Source organism: Heptranchias perlo, chromosome 39, assembly GCF_035084215.1.
Source record: "Heptranchias perlo isolate sHepPer1 chromosome 39, sHepPer1.hap1, whole genome shotgun sequence".
Lineage (NCBI taxonomy): Eukaryota > Metazoa > Chordata > Chondrichthyes > Hexanchiformes > Hexanchidae > Heptranchias > Heptranchias perlo.
Genome location: NC_090363.1, coordinates 12,343,480 through 12,364,471, shown reverse-complemented (window position 1 = coordinate 12,364,471; position 20,992 = coordinate 12,343,480). Strand labels below are relative to the sequence as shown.

The 20,992-nt window shown below is 41.8% G+C and overlaps 1 protein-coding gene and 1 pseudogene across 1 annotated transcript; both read right to left on the bottom strand.

Annotated features, from left to right (window-relative positions):
• Positions 1-5,934: 5,934 nt before the first annotated feature.
• On the bottom strand, positions 5,935-6,795 carry LOC137305015 (cephalotocin receptor 2-like). Its single transcript, XM_067973784.1, has one exon. The coding sequence runs from the start codon at positions 6,763-6,765 to the stop codon at positions 5,935-5,937; it is 831 nt and encodes a 276-aa protein (XP_067829885.1). The 5' UTR covers positions 6,766-6,795.
• Positions 6,796-19,350: 12,555 nt separating this feature from the next.
• Positions 19,351-20,208, bottom strand: LOC137305273 (cephalotocin receptor 2-like; annotated as a pseudogene).
• Between the last annotated feature and the right edge of the window lie 784 nt (positions 20,209-20,992).

Sequence of the window (20,992 nt, the reverse complement as noted above, 5' to 3'; positions counted from 1 at the left end):
CAATGAAAGGGAGACAGCAAGAAAGGGAGAGGAACAGTGATAGGGGCAGGGGAAAAGGGATAGAGAGAGAAATACAAATAGAGAGTGAGCAGAAGAGTGAAAGAAGGAGAGAGGGAAAGAGAAAGGGCAGCGAGTGGGGGAGAGAAATGAACAAAAGAGATTCAGTCAGCGAGAAATAGAGACAGAGAAACAGAAAGGACGGAGAGTTAGGTAGAGAGATATAGAGGGATAAAGATGGAGAGAGAGAAATAGAAAGAGTGTCTCAGTGTCAGTCCTGTACATGTACAATACACAGTGTTTAAAAAGGAATGATTCACTCCCTGAGGAGAAACGTAACACAATTTCTAAGATTCCAGATTTTGATATGGCTAACTTTAAAGCGGTGAGACAGAGACTGACGAAATCAATCTTATCAAAACTGTTGTCGAGTCAAACTGCAGACGAACAGTGGGCGGTGTTCAAAGAAGAATTTAATTTGATACAGGACCAGTATATAACCAGAAGGGACAAGAGCTCTACGTACCAAATAAAACAGTCATGGCAGAATAAAAAGATGAGAGACAACATAAAACTAAACGAAAGGGCATAAAAGAGTACAAAGAATAGTGTAGATCCAGGGGACTGGGGGTGATATAAAGAACAGCAAAGGAAGCCAAAACAGATAAAAATGCCTGCAAAAAACGGAATACGAAAAGAGCCTTGCGAGGGATACCAAGATCAACACAAAAGGTGTTTACGATTATATTAGAAGAAAAACGGTAATCAAAACAGACGCTGGTAATATTGCAAATGAAAATAAGGAAGTGGCAGACTTGTTGAATAATTATTTTGTGTCAATCTTCACAGTAGAGGAAAAGGATAATATACCGAACACTCCAGGGAAGCTAATAATGAATCAATGACTGAAACTCACTGACGTTAATGTAAGCAAGACAACAAAATTAGGATTAATAAGGGCAGTATAGACTGACAAATCCCCAGGACCTGATGGTTTCCATCCCAGGATTTTAAAGGAAGGAGGTGAGGAAATTGCAGATGCTTTAGCCATAATCTTCCAAAGTTCTCTCGATTCTGGAATTGCGTCTTTAGATTGGAATACGGCAAATGTAACTCCATTATTTAAGAAAGACGAGAGTGAGTACCAGGAAATTATAAATCTGTGAGTCTAACATTTGATGTGGAGAAGTTATTGAAATTTCAATTCAGGCAAGTGTGAGGTCATCCAAAAGTGCGAGGACCAAAAAAGGATTGATCCGAGCAATTTTCAATGGTGAAAAGTTAGGAACAGTGGAGGTCCAAAGAGATTTAATGGTCCATCTACACAGATCACTAAAATGTAGTAGTCAGGTACAAAAAATAATCAAAAAAACTAATGGAATGTTCGCCTTAATAACAAGAGGGCCAGAATATAAAAAGGAGGAAGGATTGCAACAGCGATACAAAGCCCTGGTTAAACTACATCTGGAGTACTGTGTACAGTTCTGGGCATTGCGCCTCAGAAAGGATATATTGGCCTTGGAAGGAGTGCAGCGCAAATTCACCAGAATGTAACATAGAAACATAGAAAATAGGAGCAGGATTATGCCATTCGGCCCTTCGAGCCTGCTGCGTCATTCAATATGATTATGGCTGATCCTCTATCTCAATACCATATTCCCGCTCTCTTCCCATACCCCATGATGCCTTTTGTGTCTGGAAATCTATCTAGCTCCTTCTTAAATATATTCAGTGACTTGGCCTCCATAGCATTCTGTGGTAGAGAATTCCATAGGTTCACCACCCCGTTGAGTGAAGAAATGTTACCAGGGCTCCAAGGGTGAGATTATATGGTGAGAATACACAAACCAGGTTTGTAGCCCCTCGAATATAGAAGGTTAAGGGGTGATTTAATTGACGTTTTTAGGATTTTGAAAGGATTTGCTAGGGTTGATGGAGGGAACAAAATTCCGCTGGTTGGGGAGTCTTGGACAAGGGGACATAACCTTAAAATCATAACCAGGCCATTCAGGAGAGAAATTAGGAAACATTTCTTCACACATAGAGTGGTAGCAATGTGGAACTCTCTCCCACTAAAAGCAACAGATGCTACTTCAATTCATAACTTTAAATCTGAGATCGATAACAGTTTTGCTAGCCAAGGTTATTAAAGGATCAGGAACCAAGGCGGGTGGATGGAGTTAGGATACAGATCAGCCATGATCTCATTGAACAGCGGAAAGGGTCGAGGGACTGAATTGTTTATTCTTGTTCCTATGTTGATTTCCTACCCCATACACATGTTTGAATGTGGGTTAATATTGCGAAAGCCAAATTGGAATATATTAATATACCAATCATATAGTGAGACTTCACTAAAATGTCTTCAAGGCATTCTCACGGTCACTTTATGTAATGTTTCAACATTATAATAAACTGTATGTTGGATTATGCCTTTCATTGACTCCAAAAACCTCTAACTCTGGTAGAATTCTTCCTATGGTTCTCGAGATGCATGTGTCTGATCTCAGGCACGCGTTGTTCTGTTTACACACTGTCGGTTGCATTCATTCCTCATATCCTTTTTACTTATAGTGCTGTTTGTCAAAGTTCTATCCCAAAGAACGTCGATTGCTCTGACTTTCTAACTAAGGGCCGATTGCACTTAACCCTGTGTTTTCCAAAATTTAGGTGGCAAATTTTAAAACTTAATTAATCCATCGACCTGAAAGTTCTCTTCTAATCTCTGATCACCAGTATGGAGTTCGGTGAGGCAGTTCTACTGATGCCCTTTTTAGCCCCTTCATAAACCATCATATTCCTACTGGTGAGTATTTGGGAATTTACTTTCCTGATATTCAAAGCCATTGACAGGGTTTAACATTTGAACAACTAAACAAGATAATATACTAAGATTTTGAATGAACGATTGGCTTATTGCTGTCAAACTTCCCGTATGTCCCTCCATTTGCGCGGTTGCTCATGGCCCTTCGCCTGAGTCTTTTATTTTCAATTGAGGACCTCCCCACAGTCTGTTTGCTGCATCATTCCGTTCCTTTCCCAAAATAATTACTTTTATCATTCATCATGCAATTATATCCACCATTTTGTTGATAGCAGGCCGATATAATCAACTTTCCTCTTTTAATCCGCCAATGTTTCTTGCCGAAATTTATTACCGTCCAATCATGGAACCATGAATGATGTCATTTGCACATCAGCCCCTTCGAAGATTACTCATGCCCTGATAAAATGGCCTCCGACTCGTTAAGCAGGACAGTTATATCAAATCAAATTGCATGGAAAAGTATTTCTGTAGATTTGGCTTTCTAAAATATTTTAAAATCACAAATTCATTTCAATTTGATTCAGATCTGCACAGAAAAAGTAATCAATCAGGCATGCGGACAATTAATTCGATTTTTGAATTGCCCCACTTGCGATCAATTCTGAAGATAGATTTACAATATATGTAGACTGGGAGAAAACATTGACGTACAAGTGACATATTGGACACTTTCATCCAGATGTTTCAATCTGGTGAACGTTAGATGATCACATGCGTAACTTAATCCTTAATATTTTTCACAATTGTTCATTTTTTAGATGAAAACGCAGTTGGGAAAGATTCCCATCAGTGCTTGACAAAGGATAGAAGATTCCTTTTTTCCCTACCAGTCAAGATGTCAGATACACAATGGGAAGATTCCCTTTCATCGCTTTGAGTAAATGTATCATCTACACAATGGGAAAATGAACTTTGTTCCCAATAGTGAAGATATCTGAAACAAAACTGGAAGATTCATTTGCTCCCTCTGATTGACCATATCATCTGCAGAACAGAAAGATTGCATTTGGTCCATATGAGTAAAAATATCAGCGACAGAACACTGAAATTGCAACTGAACTGTGCGTCTGAGGACATCAAGAACTGATCTGGAATACCTTGGTCTCCGTGTGCACGGATATCATCTGCAATACAATATGATATGTATTTCTGCAAAATGTAAGGGATTTCGCAGGTAAACATCGACGGAAGTTTTCCGCTAATTCTGACACATGGTCCTGAGGGTATGATCATCCATTGCCTGTGAGGATGCACTGTGATTCTCGACATGAGATATAACCTTGGGTTAATTCAAGCTGAGCTCTTCCTGGAATCCAGACAGGCACACTTTCGCAGAGGGGTCATTTAAATTTGACCAGGAGAGCGGACCACGCCCAACTTTTACACATCCCCAGTCCTTGAGCATTGAAGCGAATTGTTGAGCTCCTAACGCCAAAAATCAAATCATGATCGTCTAATTGGAACGGATCATTTACAAGCAAGGCTCAGATTCACGGATTGGGCCAGCTGGACACTGCGTTATAATGAAGTCATGGCTACGGTAGTATAATGGTTCGCTACGCTGTAAAGTGGCCACACAATCCACACATTTGTTTCAAACAACTGACAGTGATTCAAGGCAGAAGGCCTGCCATCACCAGCACTGTGGGAGAACCTTCACGACACGGACTGCGGCGGTTCAAGAAGGCGGCTCACCACCACCTTCTCAAGGGCAATTCGAGATGGGCAATGAATGCTGGCCTTGCTAGCGACGCTCACAACCCATGAACGAATAAAACAAAAGGTTCACAGGACAATTAGCGATGGACAATAAAGTCCGGCCTATCCAGGGATGCCCACATTCAAAGAATAAATTAAATAAATAAGTCCCGTTATTTTACAATATGGTCCAATTGTTATATAATCTCGCACACCCAGTGATGTGACTTCCCGTGTCTATTAATCTCCAGTCAGGAGACAGTTGTGGAGCTTATCACAAAGAAACAAAATTTCTGTCCCTTTTTGCAGAAATACATATATTGTTGTGTCTCTGATATCATAGGAACATGACATCATAGGAACAGGAGTAGGCCATTTAGCCACTGGAGGCGGTTCTGCCGTTCAATGAGTTCATGGCTGATCTGTGAATTAACTTCATATACCCGGCTTTGCCCCAAATCCTTTAATACCTATGAATAACAAAAATAGATCAATCTCTGATTTCAAATTAACAATCGAGCTGGCATCAACCGCCGATTGCCGAACAGAGTTCCAAACTTCTACCACCCCAGTTGAAGTGTTTCCTGACTTCACTCCTGAAGGTTCTGGCTCGATTTTTAGGCGGTATCCCACTGGTCCTAGACTCCCCGACCAGCGGAAATTGTTTCTCTATATTTACCCTTTCAGTTCCCCTTAATATCTTGAAAACTTTGATCAACTCGCACCTTAATCTTCTAAAATCTAGGGAATACAACCATAGTTTGTGTAATCTCACCTAATTTAACCCTTGGATTCCAGTTATCATTCTAGCAAACCTATGCTGCACCCACTCCAAGATCAATATAACCTTCCTAAGGTGCGGTGCTCAGAGCTGTACACAGTATATCAGGTGAGGTCGAACCAGGGCTTTCTATAGCTGTAGCATAACTTCCAACCCCTTACACACAGGAACCAAACTGACATCCTTTAAGACTGGATACAAAAGAAGCATTCCCGATGAGTTTCTGATGCCCACACACGTACAGACCAGATGGAATCTTCACGTTGTGTATCTGATATCTTCATAGTAGCAGCCAAAGGGAATCTTCTGCAAATCATTGAGAACCGGTGGGCACCATTGCTCGCTGTGCTTTCACCTCAAAAAATGAACAATTGTGAAACGTTGTGAAGTTTATGTTAAAACATTATTTCAGCAATATGTTTGGAAAATTCGGTGTGGTTTGTTTTCTGATATCGGTATTGCGAGTTTTAGAACAGCAGCGTAACTACCATCACCTTGTGAGGTAGGAAAATGGCCAACTGGTGTTGTGGAAGGTTGAGAACCAATGGGTGCAATATTTGGCCTCAGCCGAACACTTCAAGTAGCAACAACGAACCTGGATACCAGGAAAATACGAGGAATTAAAATGTAATTATTTAAATAATTTAGTAATGACAGTAACCGGATATTTCACCATATTCTTCATCTCCTCTCGGAATCTCCTCTGGGTCAGTACATAAATGCACGTGTTCGTGCAGGAGCTCAAATACATCAGCAGAAGTGCGATTCTAATTGCCAAATAAAGTGAGTTTGAACCTTTGAAAGTAGGTGTCTCCGTCACACCGACACAGATGTTTATTACAGTAATCGGCGTCCACAACACAATAAAACTCCCCGAGATAGCGAAGAGCAGAATGATGCCTGTTCTTCGCATCTTCATCTCGGGATCACTGCTGTTCTCCCCATTGTTTCGGCTCTTCAGGGCTCTGCGAGATCTACTGGCCACTAAGATGTGCCTGGCAGTGAGAGAATTTAACAGCAATAACAAAGGGAATGGGAGAATTGGGGATGAGAGAGTGTTGATCCATTTGTAAGCTACCCATGCCGGTGAATAAAAATGTCCTGATACTGTACGGCAGCCCCACGGTATATCGTCAATAATAGAGTAGGGCTCGTAACGGAAATAAACAGGAATATTCATCAAAAAGCTGAGCAAACACACGATCGTTAAAACTACAGAGGCAGTTCTTTCGGTGCAATATTTTAATTTTAGTTTCTGACAACAAATCGATATGAAGCGGTCAAAGGTGAATGATACTGTGAACCAGACAGAGAGTTGGCTACTAAATACTTGTATAAAAGCAGTAAAACGGCACACGTAAGTGTAGCTCAACCATGAATTTAGAATATGATACCGAAAGATGTTTTGCAAAATTACATTAAACATGCAAACCATTAGATCTGCCAATGCCATTGCCGCCATGTAACGAGTGATTCCTTTGGAGAGACCGCACTTTCCCCGTGACAGGATCACAACTGACATCAGGTTCGCTGTAAGAAATTGGAAAAACCAGGAGAATTAACGAAGAAATAGATTAGCGATATAAAATCACACTCCCTTGGAATTGAATGTTTCGTCGCTGTGAGACAGGAGGCTTGTTACTGAAACAGATTCCTCCGAGTCTCACTGGGTGGGTTGCTGAGACAACCAGAACAGGGTGGTACCAAGTTCACTCACTACTGTGCTGATTTAATTGACCTCATTCGAGAATAAAGTATGTGCCAATAACGAAATTGCCTCTTCCTTTGTCACACGTGATTTAATGTGACAGTTTCACATTACTGATGAGAAGCCGCGTCCTCGTGTGAGGGTAATGAACAGAGTTCAGTAAAATAGCCATTGATTTGCTTCAAATTCTGACAGAAAAGGGGTAATTTTAACCCACGGATCGGGTGAAACGCCGGTTTTACACCCCATTAACTTCAATGGAGGGTGAAATCTGGTGGGGTATAAAACCAGCGTAACACTCGACCCCGTCAGTTTCCCGACTGTCGGGTTGGATTAATTTTGCCTCCAAAGTCAAGTCACAGCGTGACAAAATTCAGGAGTCGGAAATACAGCATCTTGGAGATGCACACCAGGCCTGTTAACATCTGGAAGAGAAATTCAATTTAAAACTCCGCATAAGGATCCTCGCGTTCGACCTGATGGCCACAGTTATTCCAGGTGGCTGATTGCGCGTCGTTTAACAAAGGGAAGAACTTGCATTTGATGCAGACATTCAGAGAGCCTGATATAATATCACAAAAGTTGTCATTTTGAAGTAAATAAGAAGTGAGAGATTTCGAATCAATAATCTAACCACCTGCTGCTGCTGAAACCTCCTGCTGATTACCACCTACCACCTATCAGCCATACAAATACTGTGGCTACGAGAGCAGGTCAGAGGCTGGGTATTCTGCGGCGAGTGACTCACCTCCTGACTCCCCAAAGCCTTTCCACCATCTACAAGACACATGTCAGGAGTGTGATGGAATACTCTCCACTTGATTGGATGAGTGCAGCTCCAACAACACTCAAAAAGCTCGACACCATCCAAGATAAAGCAGCCCACTTGATTGACACCCCATCCACCACCCTAAACATTCACTCCCATCACCACCGGCGCACTGTGGCTGCAGTGTGTACCATCCACAGGATGCACTGCATCAACTCGCCAAGGCTTCTTCAAAAGCACCTCCCAAACCCGCGACCTCTATCACCTAGATGGACAAGAGCAGCAGGCACATGGGAACAACACCACCTGCACGTTCCCCTCCAAGTCACACACCATCCCGACTTGGAAATATATCGCCGTTCCTTCATCGTCGCTGGGTCAAAATCCTGGAACTCCCTTCCTAACAGCACTGTGGGAGAACCTTCACCACACGGACTGCAGCGGTTCAAGAAGGCGGCTCACCACCACCTTCTCACCACCACCTTCTCGAGCGCAATTAGGGATGGGCAATAAATGCTGGCATCGCCAGCGACGCCCACATCCCACTAACGAATTTTTAAAAATGGGCAACCAAGGAACAAAGATATAGAGGCAAACAGCATGTATTAAAAGCAACAATGTAATTAAACAATGGTTCAAAAAATAAATGCTTGTTATTACTTCAAAAGCAAAATATTGCGGATCCTAGAAATCTGAAAAATATCAGAAAATGCCGAAAATACTCAGTGAGCCAGCATCTGTGGTAAAGAAGCAGAGTTAACGGTTCAGGTCGATGACCTTTCGTCATTAACTTATTACTTACTGGGAAGACCAATAATTGCAAGAATTGGATAGCAAATGACTGATTCGTAGAAAATTGCTGATCCTCCCATTTCCTGCCTAAGCGAGACAATCGTGGATGCAAGGCTCTGGTTTGGACACAAAGACAATGCATTGAAACAGGAGGTGTTTTATACACCAGTCAGTCCCACAGGGAGACAGTGGTTTTACATTAAACCCGGTATCAGCCACGCGCGCTGGAACAAACACATTGGAACATATTTATTTTCCAAACGATCACTTAATGAGGCAGTGAGTAATTCGAGGCTCCAATGGGCATTCTCAGGCTTATGAATACCCCGCTCTGAACCTATTACCTCATTACATCATCTTGATTGCGTTATTCTGCTCTTGGGAACACGATGCTTTAATTCATTCTGCGATGGCTTCGTTTCTTCAGTCATAAAAACTGAAAGTTAAATGGAGAAGAAGGGGAATAAAATGTGAACCCGTCCGTTAGCACATGAGAGTCAAAGTGTAAATAATATCAAAAAGCTGTGAGAGTGATAGAGTGATAGAGTAAATCGTATTGACTTGATGACATACAGTATCGAAGCTGGGAGTGGAATATAAAATGGGTCATCACCCGGCAGCACTGTTCAATTAGGTGTCAGTGCAAGTAACACAATTTCACCAGCATAACATGGTCGGCGATTGAGTGACCATTGTCACCAATGTTATACCCTGAATGGTTATTTTGATCAATATAACATATCTGCAATGTACCTCATGGCTACCGATCTGCTCAATCACAAACGCACCTCCAACTTTGATGCCCTTGCCTCCATTAAAACCATTACTCTCTCTCACCCTGGTCCTTGCCCTGGTACAGCCTCCATCTTCACTCCCTTAAGTCGAACGGACCCAGATTTGAACATTTATGGAGACAACTGGTTTAGCAATTCATTGCCAGATCTGGTTGGAGCACATAAAGCTTTATCGGGTCATGGTCTCCTCTGCCAAAATTGCTCACTATTCCAGGATCATTCTGGAATGCAAACATAACCCCGGCGTCTCTTCTCCACTACAAACCGTCTTTTAAACTCTTTGTCCTGCCCCCACTAATCTCGCCTCCAACAACAGTACTCTCTTTCTAAGATTGAGGCCATCAGTTCAGCTGCTTCTGCCACTTCCCTCACTTCCCTGAGCCCACCGAGCCAAACTTGCCCCAACATTCCTCCCTGCCTTAGCCTTGAACATCCATCTTTCTCTAGTTTCTCTCCTAACTCCCCTCATGCCCTCTCCAAGCTTATCTTGACCATGAAACCCACTTCCTGCTGCGTCAACCCTATTCTCACCAAACTGCTGACCACCCAACTTCTCTTTCGAGCCCCCATGTTTGCTGATATTGTTGAGGTTTCCCTGTCCCATTTCCTGGAATAACTGTGGCCACCAGGTCTAATGTGAGGCCCCTCATGCGGCGTTTTAACCTGAGTTTTTCTTCCAGATGTTAACAAGCCTGTTGCACATGTCCAAGATTTTGTATTTCTGACTCACGTGTATTTCTGAACTTCTCTCACGCTGTGAACTCTGTTTGCTTTATGTCAGAATTTGAAGCAAATCAATGGCTATTTTACTGATTTTCTCTCCTTTAAATCTGCCGTCCTCACACCCCTGATCAAGCAAACAACCTTGGCCCACCTGTCATCGCAAACAACTATCACCAAGCTGCAATTCCACTCCAAGGTCCTTGAAGTTGTTAACGTCTCCCAAATATGTGCGCATCTTTCCCGCAACTCCATGTTTGAATCCTTCCAATCAGGTTTCTGCCTCTGCCACAGCACTGAAACGGCCCTTATCAAAGTCACAAATGACATCTTATGTGACTGTGACCGTGGTGAAATATCCCTCCTCATCCTGCTCGACCTCACCTCAGACTTCGACACGGTTGAGAACACCATCCTCCTCCAGACAAGGCCCTAAAGATGCAAACAAAGCACAGGGGTTCATTTCTAAATGAATAGAATTGAAAAGCAGAGAAGTTATGTTAAACATGTATGGAATGTTGGTTGGACCACACTTGGAGCACTGCCTACAGCTCCAGTCTCCATGTTGCAAAAGAGTATAGAGGCACTGGAAAAGGTTCAAAAAAGGTTTACAAGGATGATATCAAAATTGAGAGGGTACAAATATCTGGAAAAACCAAACAGGCTGGAGATCTTTTCTCCAGAAAACAGAAGGCTGAGCGGTGACCTAATCGAGATCTTCAAAATTATGAAGGTGTTTGAGAGGAGAAATGTAGAGATGTTACCAATAATGGAGGAATCTAAAACGAGGGGCCATAAAAATAAGATATTTCCCAATAAATCCAATAAAGAATTCAGGAGAAACCCACAAAGTTGTTCGAATGTGCAACTTGCTACCACATGGAGCAGTTCAGACGAATAGTAGAAATGTAGTTAAGGGGAAGCATGATAAGTACATGTCGGAGAAAGTGATCGAGGACATGCAGATAGCTTTAGATAAAATAAAGTGGAACGACGCTTGTGCGGAGTATAAAAACGAGCACAGACCAGTTGGGCCGAATGGCCTGTTGCTGTGCTGTAAATTCTTTGTAAATCTATGTAATACCATACACAGTAAATGGTAATGATTCGCTCCCGCCTGGGACTGTATGGCTCGTGTGTGTCTCAGTTTCAGCTTTGGAATTGTACAGCACACAGCGGGTGAAAGGGAATAATTCACACCCGTCTGGTACTGTACGGCCACTGTGTGTTTCAATGTCAGCTCCTCTACGTGTACAGCACACAGCGGGTACAAGGGAACGATTCACTCTCGTCTGGTACTGTATGGTCCATGTGTGTCTCAGTTTCAGCTCCTATACATGTACAGTACACAGTGGGTTTAAGGGAATGATTCAGTCCCGTCTGATACTTTAATGCCACATGTGTGTCTCAATGTCAGCTCCTGTACATGTACTTACACCGTGAGTAAAAGGGAATGATTGACGGAAAGTCCCTGTCATACCGAGGAATTTTTGATTTGATATTAAAAATGTGTCACAAATGGGTCAGCACAGACACGGGTCATGTGTTAATGACTGTTCAACGGATGTGTGTATCCGTGTCACTGTTCACATAATATAATCCAAGGACCCCTTGCAGACTGTTTCCGCTTCCCGCTTTGTTCCAAGCAGCCCAGGGCTCCCTCAACACCTGCCTTCCCCTTCTCTGTGGCACAAGCAACCCAGGGACACCTCGCAGCCTATCTCCCCTTCACACTGTTGCCCAAGGACCGCAGGTACCCTCACCGCCTATCTCCGACTCCCCTTGTGCCCAAGTAACCCAGCCTCCCCAGGCACAGCACTCGCTGTCCAGCGACTACATTAAAGAACTAAAGTTAAACAGCATCTGCTGCAAATACACAACAGATGCAAAACTGTAATTGCTGCTAACACCTTCCTTGTGCTCTCTACTGGGCCTCAGGTTTCGTATATTCTCCCATCGACTCTTCCTTTGTGTGTTTCGTCACTTTGAAATTTCTCAGACACGGTTACACATTTCATTGCCTCAGGATGTTTACTGTGAACAGTGTGGATGTGAGGGACACAATCTAATTCTGACCGTATTGAATTGAGCAAATTCCCCATCTCCATTGAACAACCCCAACTCCTGCCTTTGTAACGATAGCAGGGAATTTACAAATGTGTTTATCATTATAGTAGAAGAAAAAGTGTAAGCAAAAAAGATGCTGGTAATATTGCTAATGAAAATAAGGAAATGGCTGACGTGATGAATGATTCCTTTGTGCTAGTCTTCACAGTAGAGGAATAGGATAATATTCCTTACATTCCAGGGAATCTAATAATGAATCAAGGACTGGAACTCACTGACGATAATGTACGCAAGAAAACTAAATTAGAAATATTGATGGCCGTATAGAATGACAAATCCCCAGGCCTTATACTTTACCCCCAGGATTTTAAAGGAAGTAGGTGAGGAAATTGCAGATGCTTTCGCCATAATATTCACAGCACTCCCGATTCTGGAATTGGCCCTTTAGATTGGAATACTGCAAATGTAACTCCATTATTTAAGAAAAATGAGAGAGAAATACCATGACATTTAAAATCTAATAATCTAACATTTGTTGTGGGGAAGTTATTATAATTTCAATTCAGGCAAGTGTGAGGTCATCCATTTTCTACCAAAAAGGGATTGATCCGAGTATTTTTGAATGCTGAAAAGTTAGGAACATTGGAGGTCCAAGGAGATTTTGTGCTCCATCTCCACAGATCAGTAAAATGTAGTCGTCAGGTAGAAAAAATTATCAAAAAGACTAATGGAATGTTAGCCTTCATCAGGAGAGGGATAGAATAGAAAGGACAGGAATGTTTGCCACAGCTATACAAAACCCTGGTTAGTCTACATCTGGAGTACTGTGTACAGTTCTGGGCATTGCGCCTCAGAAAGGATATATTGGCCTTGGAAGGAGTGCAGCGCAAATTCACGTGAATGTTACCAGGGATCCAAGGATTAGATTATGAGGTGAGAATACACAAACCAGGCTTGTCGTCCCTCGAAAATAGAAGGTTAACGGGTGATTTGATTGACGTTTTTTCGGATTTTGAAAGGAATTGATAGGATAGATAGAGCGAATTTTTTTTCTGCTGATTGTGGAGTCGAGGACAAAGAGCAAGGCCATTGAGGAGAGAAGTTGCGAAATCTTTCTTCACACATAGATTCTCAATGTGGAACTCTCTCCCACAAAATGCAATAGATGCTACTTCAATTAATAACTTTAAATCTGAGATCTTTGACAGTTTTTCCAGCCAAGGTTATTTAAGGATATGGAGCCAAGGCGGGTGGATGAAATTAGGATACAGATAAGTCATGACCTCATTGAACAGCGGAAAAGTCTCGAGGGACTGAATGACATACTCCTGTTCCCACGTTGACTTCCTGTCTCATGCACGTGTTTTAACGTGTGTTAAGCTTTTGAAAGCGAAATTGGAATATATTAAAATACCAACCATACAGCGAAACTTCACTAAAATGTCTTCAAGGCTTTCTCACGGCCATTTTATGTAATGTTGTCAAGATTATCATAAACTGTATGTCGGATCCTGCCTGTCATTGACTCCAAAAAATTCTAATTCTGGTAGAATTCTTCCTTTGGTTCTCTAGATTCATGTGTCTGATCTCAGCCACGTGTTCTTCTATTTACACACTGTCGGTTGCATTCATTCCTCATATCCTTTTCAGTTAAAGAGCTGTTTGTCAACATTCTATCCAAAAGAACGTCGATAGCCCTGACCTTCTAACTAAAGGCCAAGGTTAAGCACTTTAACCCTGTGTTTTCCAAAATTAAGGAGGGAATTTTCAAATCTTAATTACTTCATCGACATGAAAGATCTCTTCTAATCTTTGAACACCAGCATGGAGTTCGGTGAGGCAGTTATACCGATGTCCTCGATATATATCGATACACCACCAGATTCCTACTGGTGAGTATTTTGAAAATTTAATTTGCTGATAGTCAACGCCATTGACATGGATTGACATTTGAACAACTAAACAAGCTAATATCAGAAGATTTTGAATAAAAGATTGGCTTATTGCTGACAAACATCCGCAAATGACCCTCTACCTGCGCAGTTGATCATGGCGCATCGCCTGATTCCTTTTTTCAACTGAGGACCTCCCCACAATCTGTTCTCTGCATCACTCCGTTCCTTTCCCAAAATAATTACTTTTATCATTCATTGTGCAATCCTTTATCATCATCTGAATGACATCATTTGCACATCAGCCCCTTGGAAGATTGCTTCTGTCCTGATAAAATGGCCTTCGACACGTCAAGCAGGACAGTTATATCAAATCGAATTGCATGGAAAAGTATTTCTGTAGATTTGGCAAACTAAAATATTTTAAAATCAGGTAAATTCATTGCAATGTGGATTCAGATCTGCTCAGCAGAACGAACAAGTAATCAATCAGGCATGCGGACAATGAATTCGATTTTTGAATTGCCCCAGTTGCGATCAATTCTGAAGATAAATTTACAATATATGTAGACTGGGAGAAAACATTGACGTACAAGTGACATATTGGACACTTTCATCCAGATGTTTGAATCTGATGAATGTTAGACGATCACATGCACAACTTAATCCTTAATATTGTTCACAATTGTTCATTTTTGAGATGAAAACGCAGCAGGGGAAGATTCCCATCAGTGCTTGACAAAGGGTAGAAGATTCCTATTTTCCCTACGAGTCAAGATGTCAGATACAAAATGTGAGGAAGCCATCAGGTCGCTATGAGCGAAAATATCAGATACAGAATAGGAAGATTCCCTTTGATCCCTATGAGTAAACGTATCATCTGCACAATGGGAAAATTTCCTTTGGTCGCTATGAGTGAAGATATCAGGTACATAACTGGAAGATTCCATCTGGTCCCTATGAGTGACTGTATAATCTGCAGAACGGAAAAGTTGCCGTTGGTCCATATGACTGAAAATATCAGCTACAGCACAGGGTGGTTACTACTGGTTTGTATGTGAGAGGACAGCAGGAACTGATCAAGAATACCTTTGGTCACCGTGTGCAAGGGTATCAGAAGCAATAAAATATGCGATGTATTTCTGCACAAAGTAAGGGATTTCACGTGCAAACATAGGCGGTGGTTTTCTGCGAAGTATGACACATGGTCCAGAGCGTGTGATCTTTCACTGCTTGTCAGGATGCATTGTGATTCTCCACATGTGATGTACTCTAGGTTTAACTCAAGCTGAGCTGCTCCCAGCCTACAGACAGGCATACTTTCGCAGAGAGGTCATTTAAATTTGACCAGGAGAATGGACCCCGCCCAACTTCTACATGTTCTCAGTCCTTGAGCATTGAAGCGAATAGTTGAGCTCCTAAAGCCAAAAATCAAATCATAATCTTCTAATTGGAGCAGATCTTTAACAAACAAGGCACAGATTTATGAATTGGGCAAGCTTGACAGTGCATTATAATGATATAACGGTTACGACAATGAAGCGGTTATATTCCTGGGCTAGTAATTCGGAGACCTTGAGTTCAAATTGCACCACCGCTTTATGAGAATTTTAATTCTGTTTCCCTGGACATCTGGAAAAAAAGCCAGTAAAAGTGATCATAAGGCAATCTGATAGTTTTAAAAACCGAATCGGTTCAATGATGTCCTTTAGGGAAGGAAAACTGTCATAGATTCTGGCCTATTGTTACTTGGTTGACTCTTATCTACCCTCATAATGGACATGCAAGCCACACAGTTGTATCATACCAATAAAGATGATTCAAGGAAGAAGGTCCGTCATCACCTTCTCACGTCAACTAGCGCTGGGCAATAAATGCCGGCCTAGCCAGGGATGTACACATTCTGAGAATAAATTTAAAAACAAATTCTACTATTTTACAATATGGTCCAATTGTTATATAACCTCGCACACCCAACGATGTGACTTCCTGTGTCTATCAATCTCCCGTCAGGAGAGCTCTGTGGACCTTGTCACAAAGAAACACAATTTCTGTCCCTTACTTGTTGCAGAATTACATACCATATTGTTATGGTTCTGATATCATTGGAACATTGGATCATAGGCACATGAGTAGGCCATTTAACCCCTCGAGCCTGTTCTGCCATTTAATGAATTCATGGCTGATCTCTGATCTAACTCAATATACCCGCCTTCGCCCCAAATCGCTTGACACCTTTAGTTGACAAAAATCTATCAATCTCAGATTAACAATTAACAATTGAGTTAGCATCAACTGCCGTTTGCCGAAGCGAGTTCCAAACTTCTATCATTCTTTGCGTGTGGAAGCGTTTCCTAACTTCACTCCTCAAGATGCTGGCTGTAATTTTTCGGCTATGTCCCCTAGTCCTAGAGTCCTCAACCAGCGTAAATACTTTCTCTCGATCTACCATATCAGTTCCCTTTAATATCTTGAAAACTTCGAGCAAATCACCCCTTAATCTTCCACATTCCAGGGAATACAACCCTAGTTTGTGTAATCTCTCACAATTGAACCCTTGGAGTCCAAGTATCATTCTAGTAAATCAACGCTGCCCTTCCATCAAGTTCAATATCCTTTCCATTTTGAGGTACTTTGAACTGTACACAGTTCTCCAGGTGCGGTCTAACCAGGGCTTTGTATAACAGGAAGCAATGCATGCATTGCAACAATTATACATTCCTTTCTGGCACGAAAACACAAAAGGAAAAGCGGCCTAACCGTGGCTAACAAAAGAAATTAAGAATAGTATTAGATCAAAAGAGGAATCATATAAAGTTACCGGAAAAAGAAGCAAGCCTGAAGATTGGGAGCAGTTTAGAATTCAGCAAAAAAGGATCAAGAGATCAATTAAGAAGGGAAAAATAGAGTATGAGAGTAAACTTGCAAGGGACATAGAAGTGGACTGTAAAAGCTTCAATAAGTATGTAAAAAGAAGAAGATTAGCGAAGACAAATGTAAGTCCCTTACAGTCAGAAACGGAAGAATTTATAATGGGGAAGAAGGAAATTGCAGAGCAATTGAACAAATACTTTGGTTTTGTCTTCACGGAAAAGGACACAAATAACTTCCCAGAAATGCTAGGGAACCAAGGGAGTAGTGAGAAGGAGGAATTAAAGGAAATTAGTATTAGTAAAAAAATAGTACTGGAGAAATTAATGGGACTGAAAGCCGATAAATCCACAGGGCCTGATAATGTGCATCCCAGAATACTGAAAGCGGTAGCCATGGAAATAGTGGATGCATGAGTTGTCATTTTCCAAAATTCGATCGATTATGGAACAGTTCCTGCAGATTGGAGGGTGGCAAATGTAAGCCCACTATTTTAAAAATTGAGGGAGAGAGAAAACAGGGAAAACAGACCGGGTAGCCTAACATCAGTAGTAGGAAAAATGCTAGAGTCTATTATAAAGGATGTGATAACAGGACACTTAGAAAATATCAAAGGGATTAGACAAAGTCAACATGGATTTCTGAAAGGATAATCATGTTTGACAAAATCACTGCAGTTTATTGAGGATATAACTGGTAGAATAGGTAAGAGAGAACCAGTAGATGTGGTTTATTTGGAATTTCAGAAAGCCTTTGATAAAGACCCACATGAAAAATGAAAGCACATTGGATTGGGGGTAATATACTGTCGTGGATTGAAAATTGGTTAACAGTCAGGAAACAGAGAGTTGGAATAAATGGGTCTTTTTCGGGGTGGCAGGCAGTGACTAGTGGGTTACCGCAGGGATCAGTGCTTGGGCCCCAGCTATTCACAATATATATCAATGATTTGGAGACGACAACCAAATGTAATATTTCCAAGTTTGCTGACGACACAAAATTAGGTGGGATCATGAAATGTGAGGAGAAAGCAAAGAGGCATCAAGGCGATTGAGGTAAGTTGAGTGAGTGGGCAAATACATGGCAGATGCAGTATAATGTGGATAAATGTGAAGTTATCCACTTCGGAAGAAAAAACAGAAAGGCAGAGTATCATTTAAATGGTGATGGACTGGGAAATGTTAATGTACAAAGGGACCTGGGTGTCTTTGTACACCAGTCACTGAAAGCAAACATGCAGGTGCAGCAAGCAGTTAGGAAGGCAAATGGTATGTTGGCCTTCATTGCAAGAGGATTTGAGTACAGGAGCTAATATGTCTTACTGCAGTTATACAGGGCTTGGTGAGACCACATCTGGAGTATTGTATGCAGTTTTGGTCTCCTTATCTAATAAAGGATATAATTGCCTTAGAGGGAGTGCAACGAATGTTCACCAGGCTGATTCCTGGGATGGCAGCACTGTCGTTTGAGGAGAGATTGGGTCGACTCGGCCTGTATTTACTCCAGTTGAGAAGAATGAGAGGGTATTCATTGAAATATGTAAAACTCTGACAGGGCTAGACAGACCGGATGCAGGGCGGATGTTTCCCCTGGCTGTGGGATACAGAACGAGGAGTCACAGTCTCAGGATATGGGGTAGGCCATTTAGGACTGAGATGAGGAGAAGCTTCTTCACTCAGAGTGTGGTGAATCTGTGGAATTCTCTACCACAGAAGGCTGTAGAGGCCAATTCACTAAATATATTTAAGAAGGAGCTAGATAAATTTCTCGACACTGAAGGCATCAAGGGGTATGGGGAGCAAGCGGGAATATGGCATTGAGATAGAGGGTCAGCCATGATTATAATGAATGGCGGAACAGGCTTGATGTGACGAATGCCTACTCCTGCTCCTATTTTCTATGTTTCCATATGTTTCTACGTTTGTATCACTGGAGCATAACTTCCAACCCTTTAGACATAGGGATCACACTGATAACCTGACGGATTGGATACAGAAGAAATATCCCCAATGAGTCACTGATGCCCTCACATGTACAGACCAGATGGACTCTTCACGGTGAGTATCTGGTATTTTCACTCATAGGAGCCAAAGGGAATATTCCGAAATTTGCCAAGAACTGATGGGGACCTTCGCTCTCTGTCCTTTCATCTCAAAAAATGAACCATTGTGAAATGTTGTGAACTTTTAGATACCGCAAAACATTCTATCAGTAATATGTTTAGAGAATTCGGTGCGATTCGTTTTCTCATATCGGTATGGCGAGTTTTGGAACAGCAGCGGAACTGCCATCACCTTGTGAGGTAGGAAAATGGACAACTGGTGTTGTGGAAGGATGAGAACCAATGGGTGCAATACCTGGCCTCAGCCGAACACTTCAAGTTGCAACAACGAACCTAGATCCCAGGAAAATGCGAGTAAATAAAATTTAATTATTAAAATAACTTGATAACGAAAGTAACCGGATATTTCACCATATTCTTCATCTCCTCTCGGAATCTCCTCTGGGTCAATGCATAAATGCACGTGTTCGTGCAGGAGCTCAAATACATCAGCAGAAGTGTGATTCTAATTGCCAAATAAAGTGAGTTTGAACCTTTGAAAGTAGGTGTCTCCGTCACACCGACACAGATGTTTATTACAGTAATCGGCGTCCACAACACAATAAAACTCCCCGAGACAGCGAAGAGCAGAATGATGGATGTTCTTCGGTTCTTCATCTCGGGATCACTGCTGTTCTCCCCATTGTTTCGGCTCTTCAGGGCTCTGCGAGATCTACTGGCCACTAAGATGTGCCTGGCAGTGAGAGAATTTAACAGCAATAACAAAGGGAATGGGAGAATTGGGAATGAGAGAGTGCTAATCCATTTGTAAGCTACCCATGCCGGTGAAGAAAAATATCCTGTAACTGTACGGCAGCCCCACTGTATATGATCAACCATATAGTATGGCTCAAATCGGAAATAAACAGGAATATTCATCAAAAAGCTGAGCACACATATGGTCGTTAAAACTACACTGGCAGTTCATTCGGTGCAATATTTCAATTTTAGTTTCTGACAACAAATTGATATGAAGCGGTCAAAGGTGAATGAAACTGTGAACCAGACAGAGAGCTGGCTACTAAATACTTGTATAAAAGCAGTAAAACGGCACACGTAAGTGTAGCTCAACCATGAATCTCGAAAATGATACCTGAAGATATTTCGTAATATTACATTAAACATGCAAACCATTAGATCTGCTACTGCCATGGCCGCCATGTAACGAGTGATTCCTTTGGAGAGACCGCACTTTCCCCGGGACAGGATCACAACTGACATCAGGTTTGCTGAAATAAATTGAAAAAAAAACAAGATATAAAATCACACTCCTTTGGAATTGGCTGTTTGGTATTTGTGAGAAAGGAGGCTTGTTACTGAGACGGATTCCTCCCAGTCTCACCGGGTGCTGTACTGAGAGAACCAGATCAGGACAGTGCCAAATTCACTCACTACTATCTGCTGATTTAAGTGATTCCAGTCGAGAATAAAGTATGTGCAGCATACGAATTGCTGGAAATTGGCTCCTCCTTTGACACACGTGATTTACTGTGACACTTTCACGATTTTGTCAATGATATTTTCGGAGACACATTACTTATGAGAAGCCATTTCATCCTGAGCAAGTGATGAAGAGAGTTCAGTAAAACAGCCATTGATTTCCTTCAAATTATGCGACAGAAGGGGTAATTTTAACCCAAGTATGGCGTGAAACGCCGGTTTTAGAACCCTTTGCGTTCAATAGTGGATAAAATGGGATGGGGTATTAAACCAGCGATGCACACGATCCCGTCAGTTTCCCGACAGTCGGGTTAGGTTGAATTCGCCCCCAAAGTCAATTCACAGCGTGGGAGAAGTTTAGGAATTCACGTGAGTCAGGTATACTGAATCTTGGAGATGCGTAACCGGCCTGTTGACATTTGGAAGATAAACTCTGGTTAAAACTCCGCATAAGGGTCCTCACGATAAACCTGATGGTCACAGTTATTCCATGTAGCTGATTGCAAGGCGTTTAACAAACGGGAGAACTTGCATT

Bases quoted from the DNA above. Each gene is read 5' to 3' on its own strand.
- LOC137305015 (XM_067973784.1), bottom strand. From the start codon at position 6,765: ATGGCGGCAATGGCATTGGCAGATCTAATGGTTTGCATGTTTAATGTA.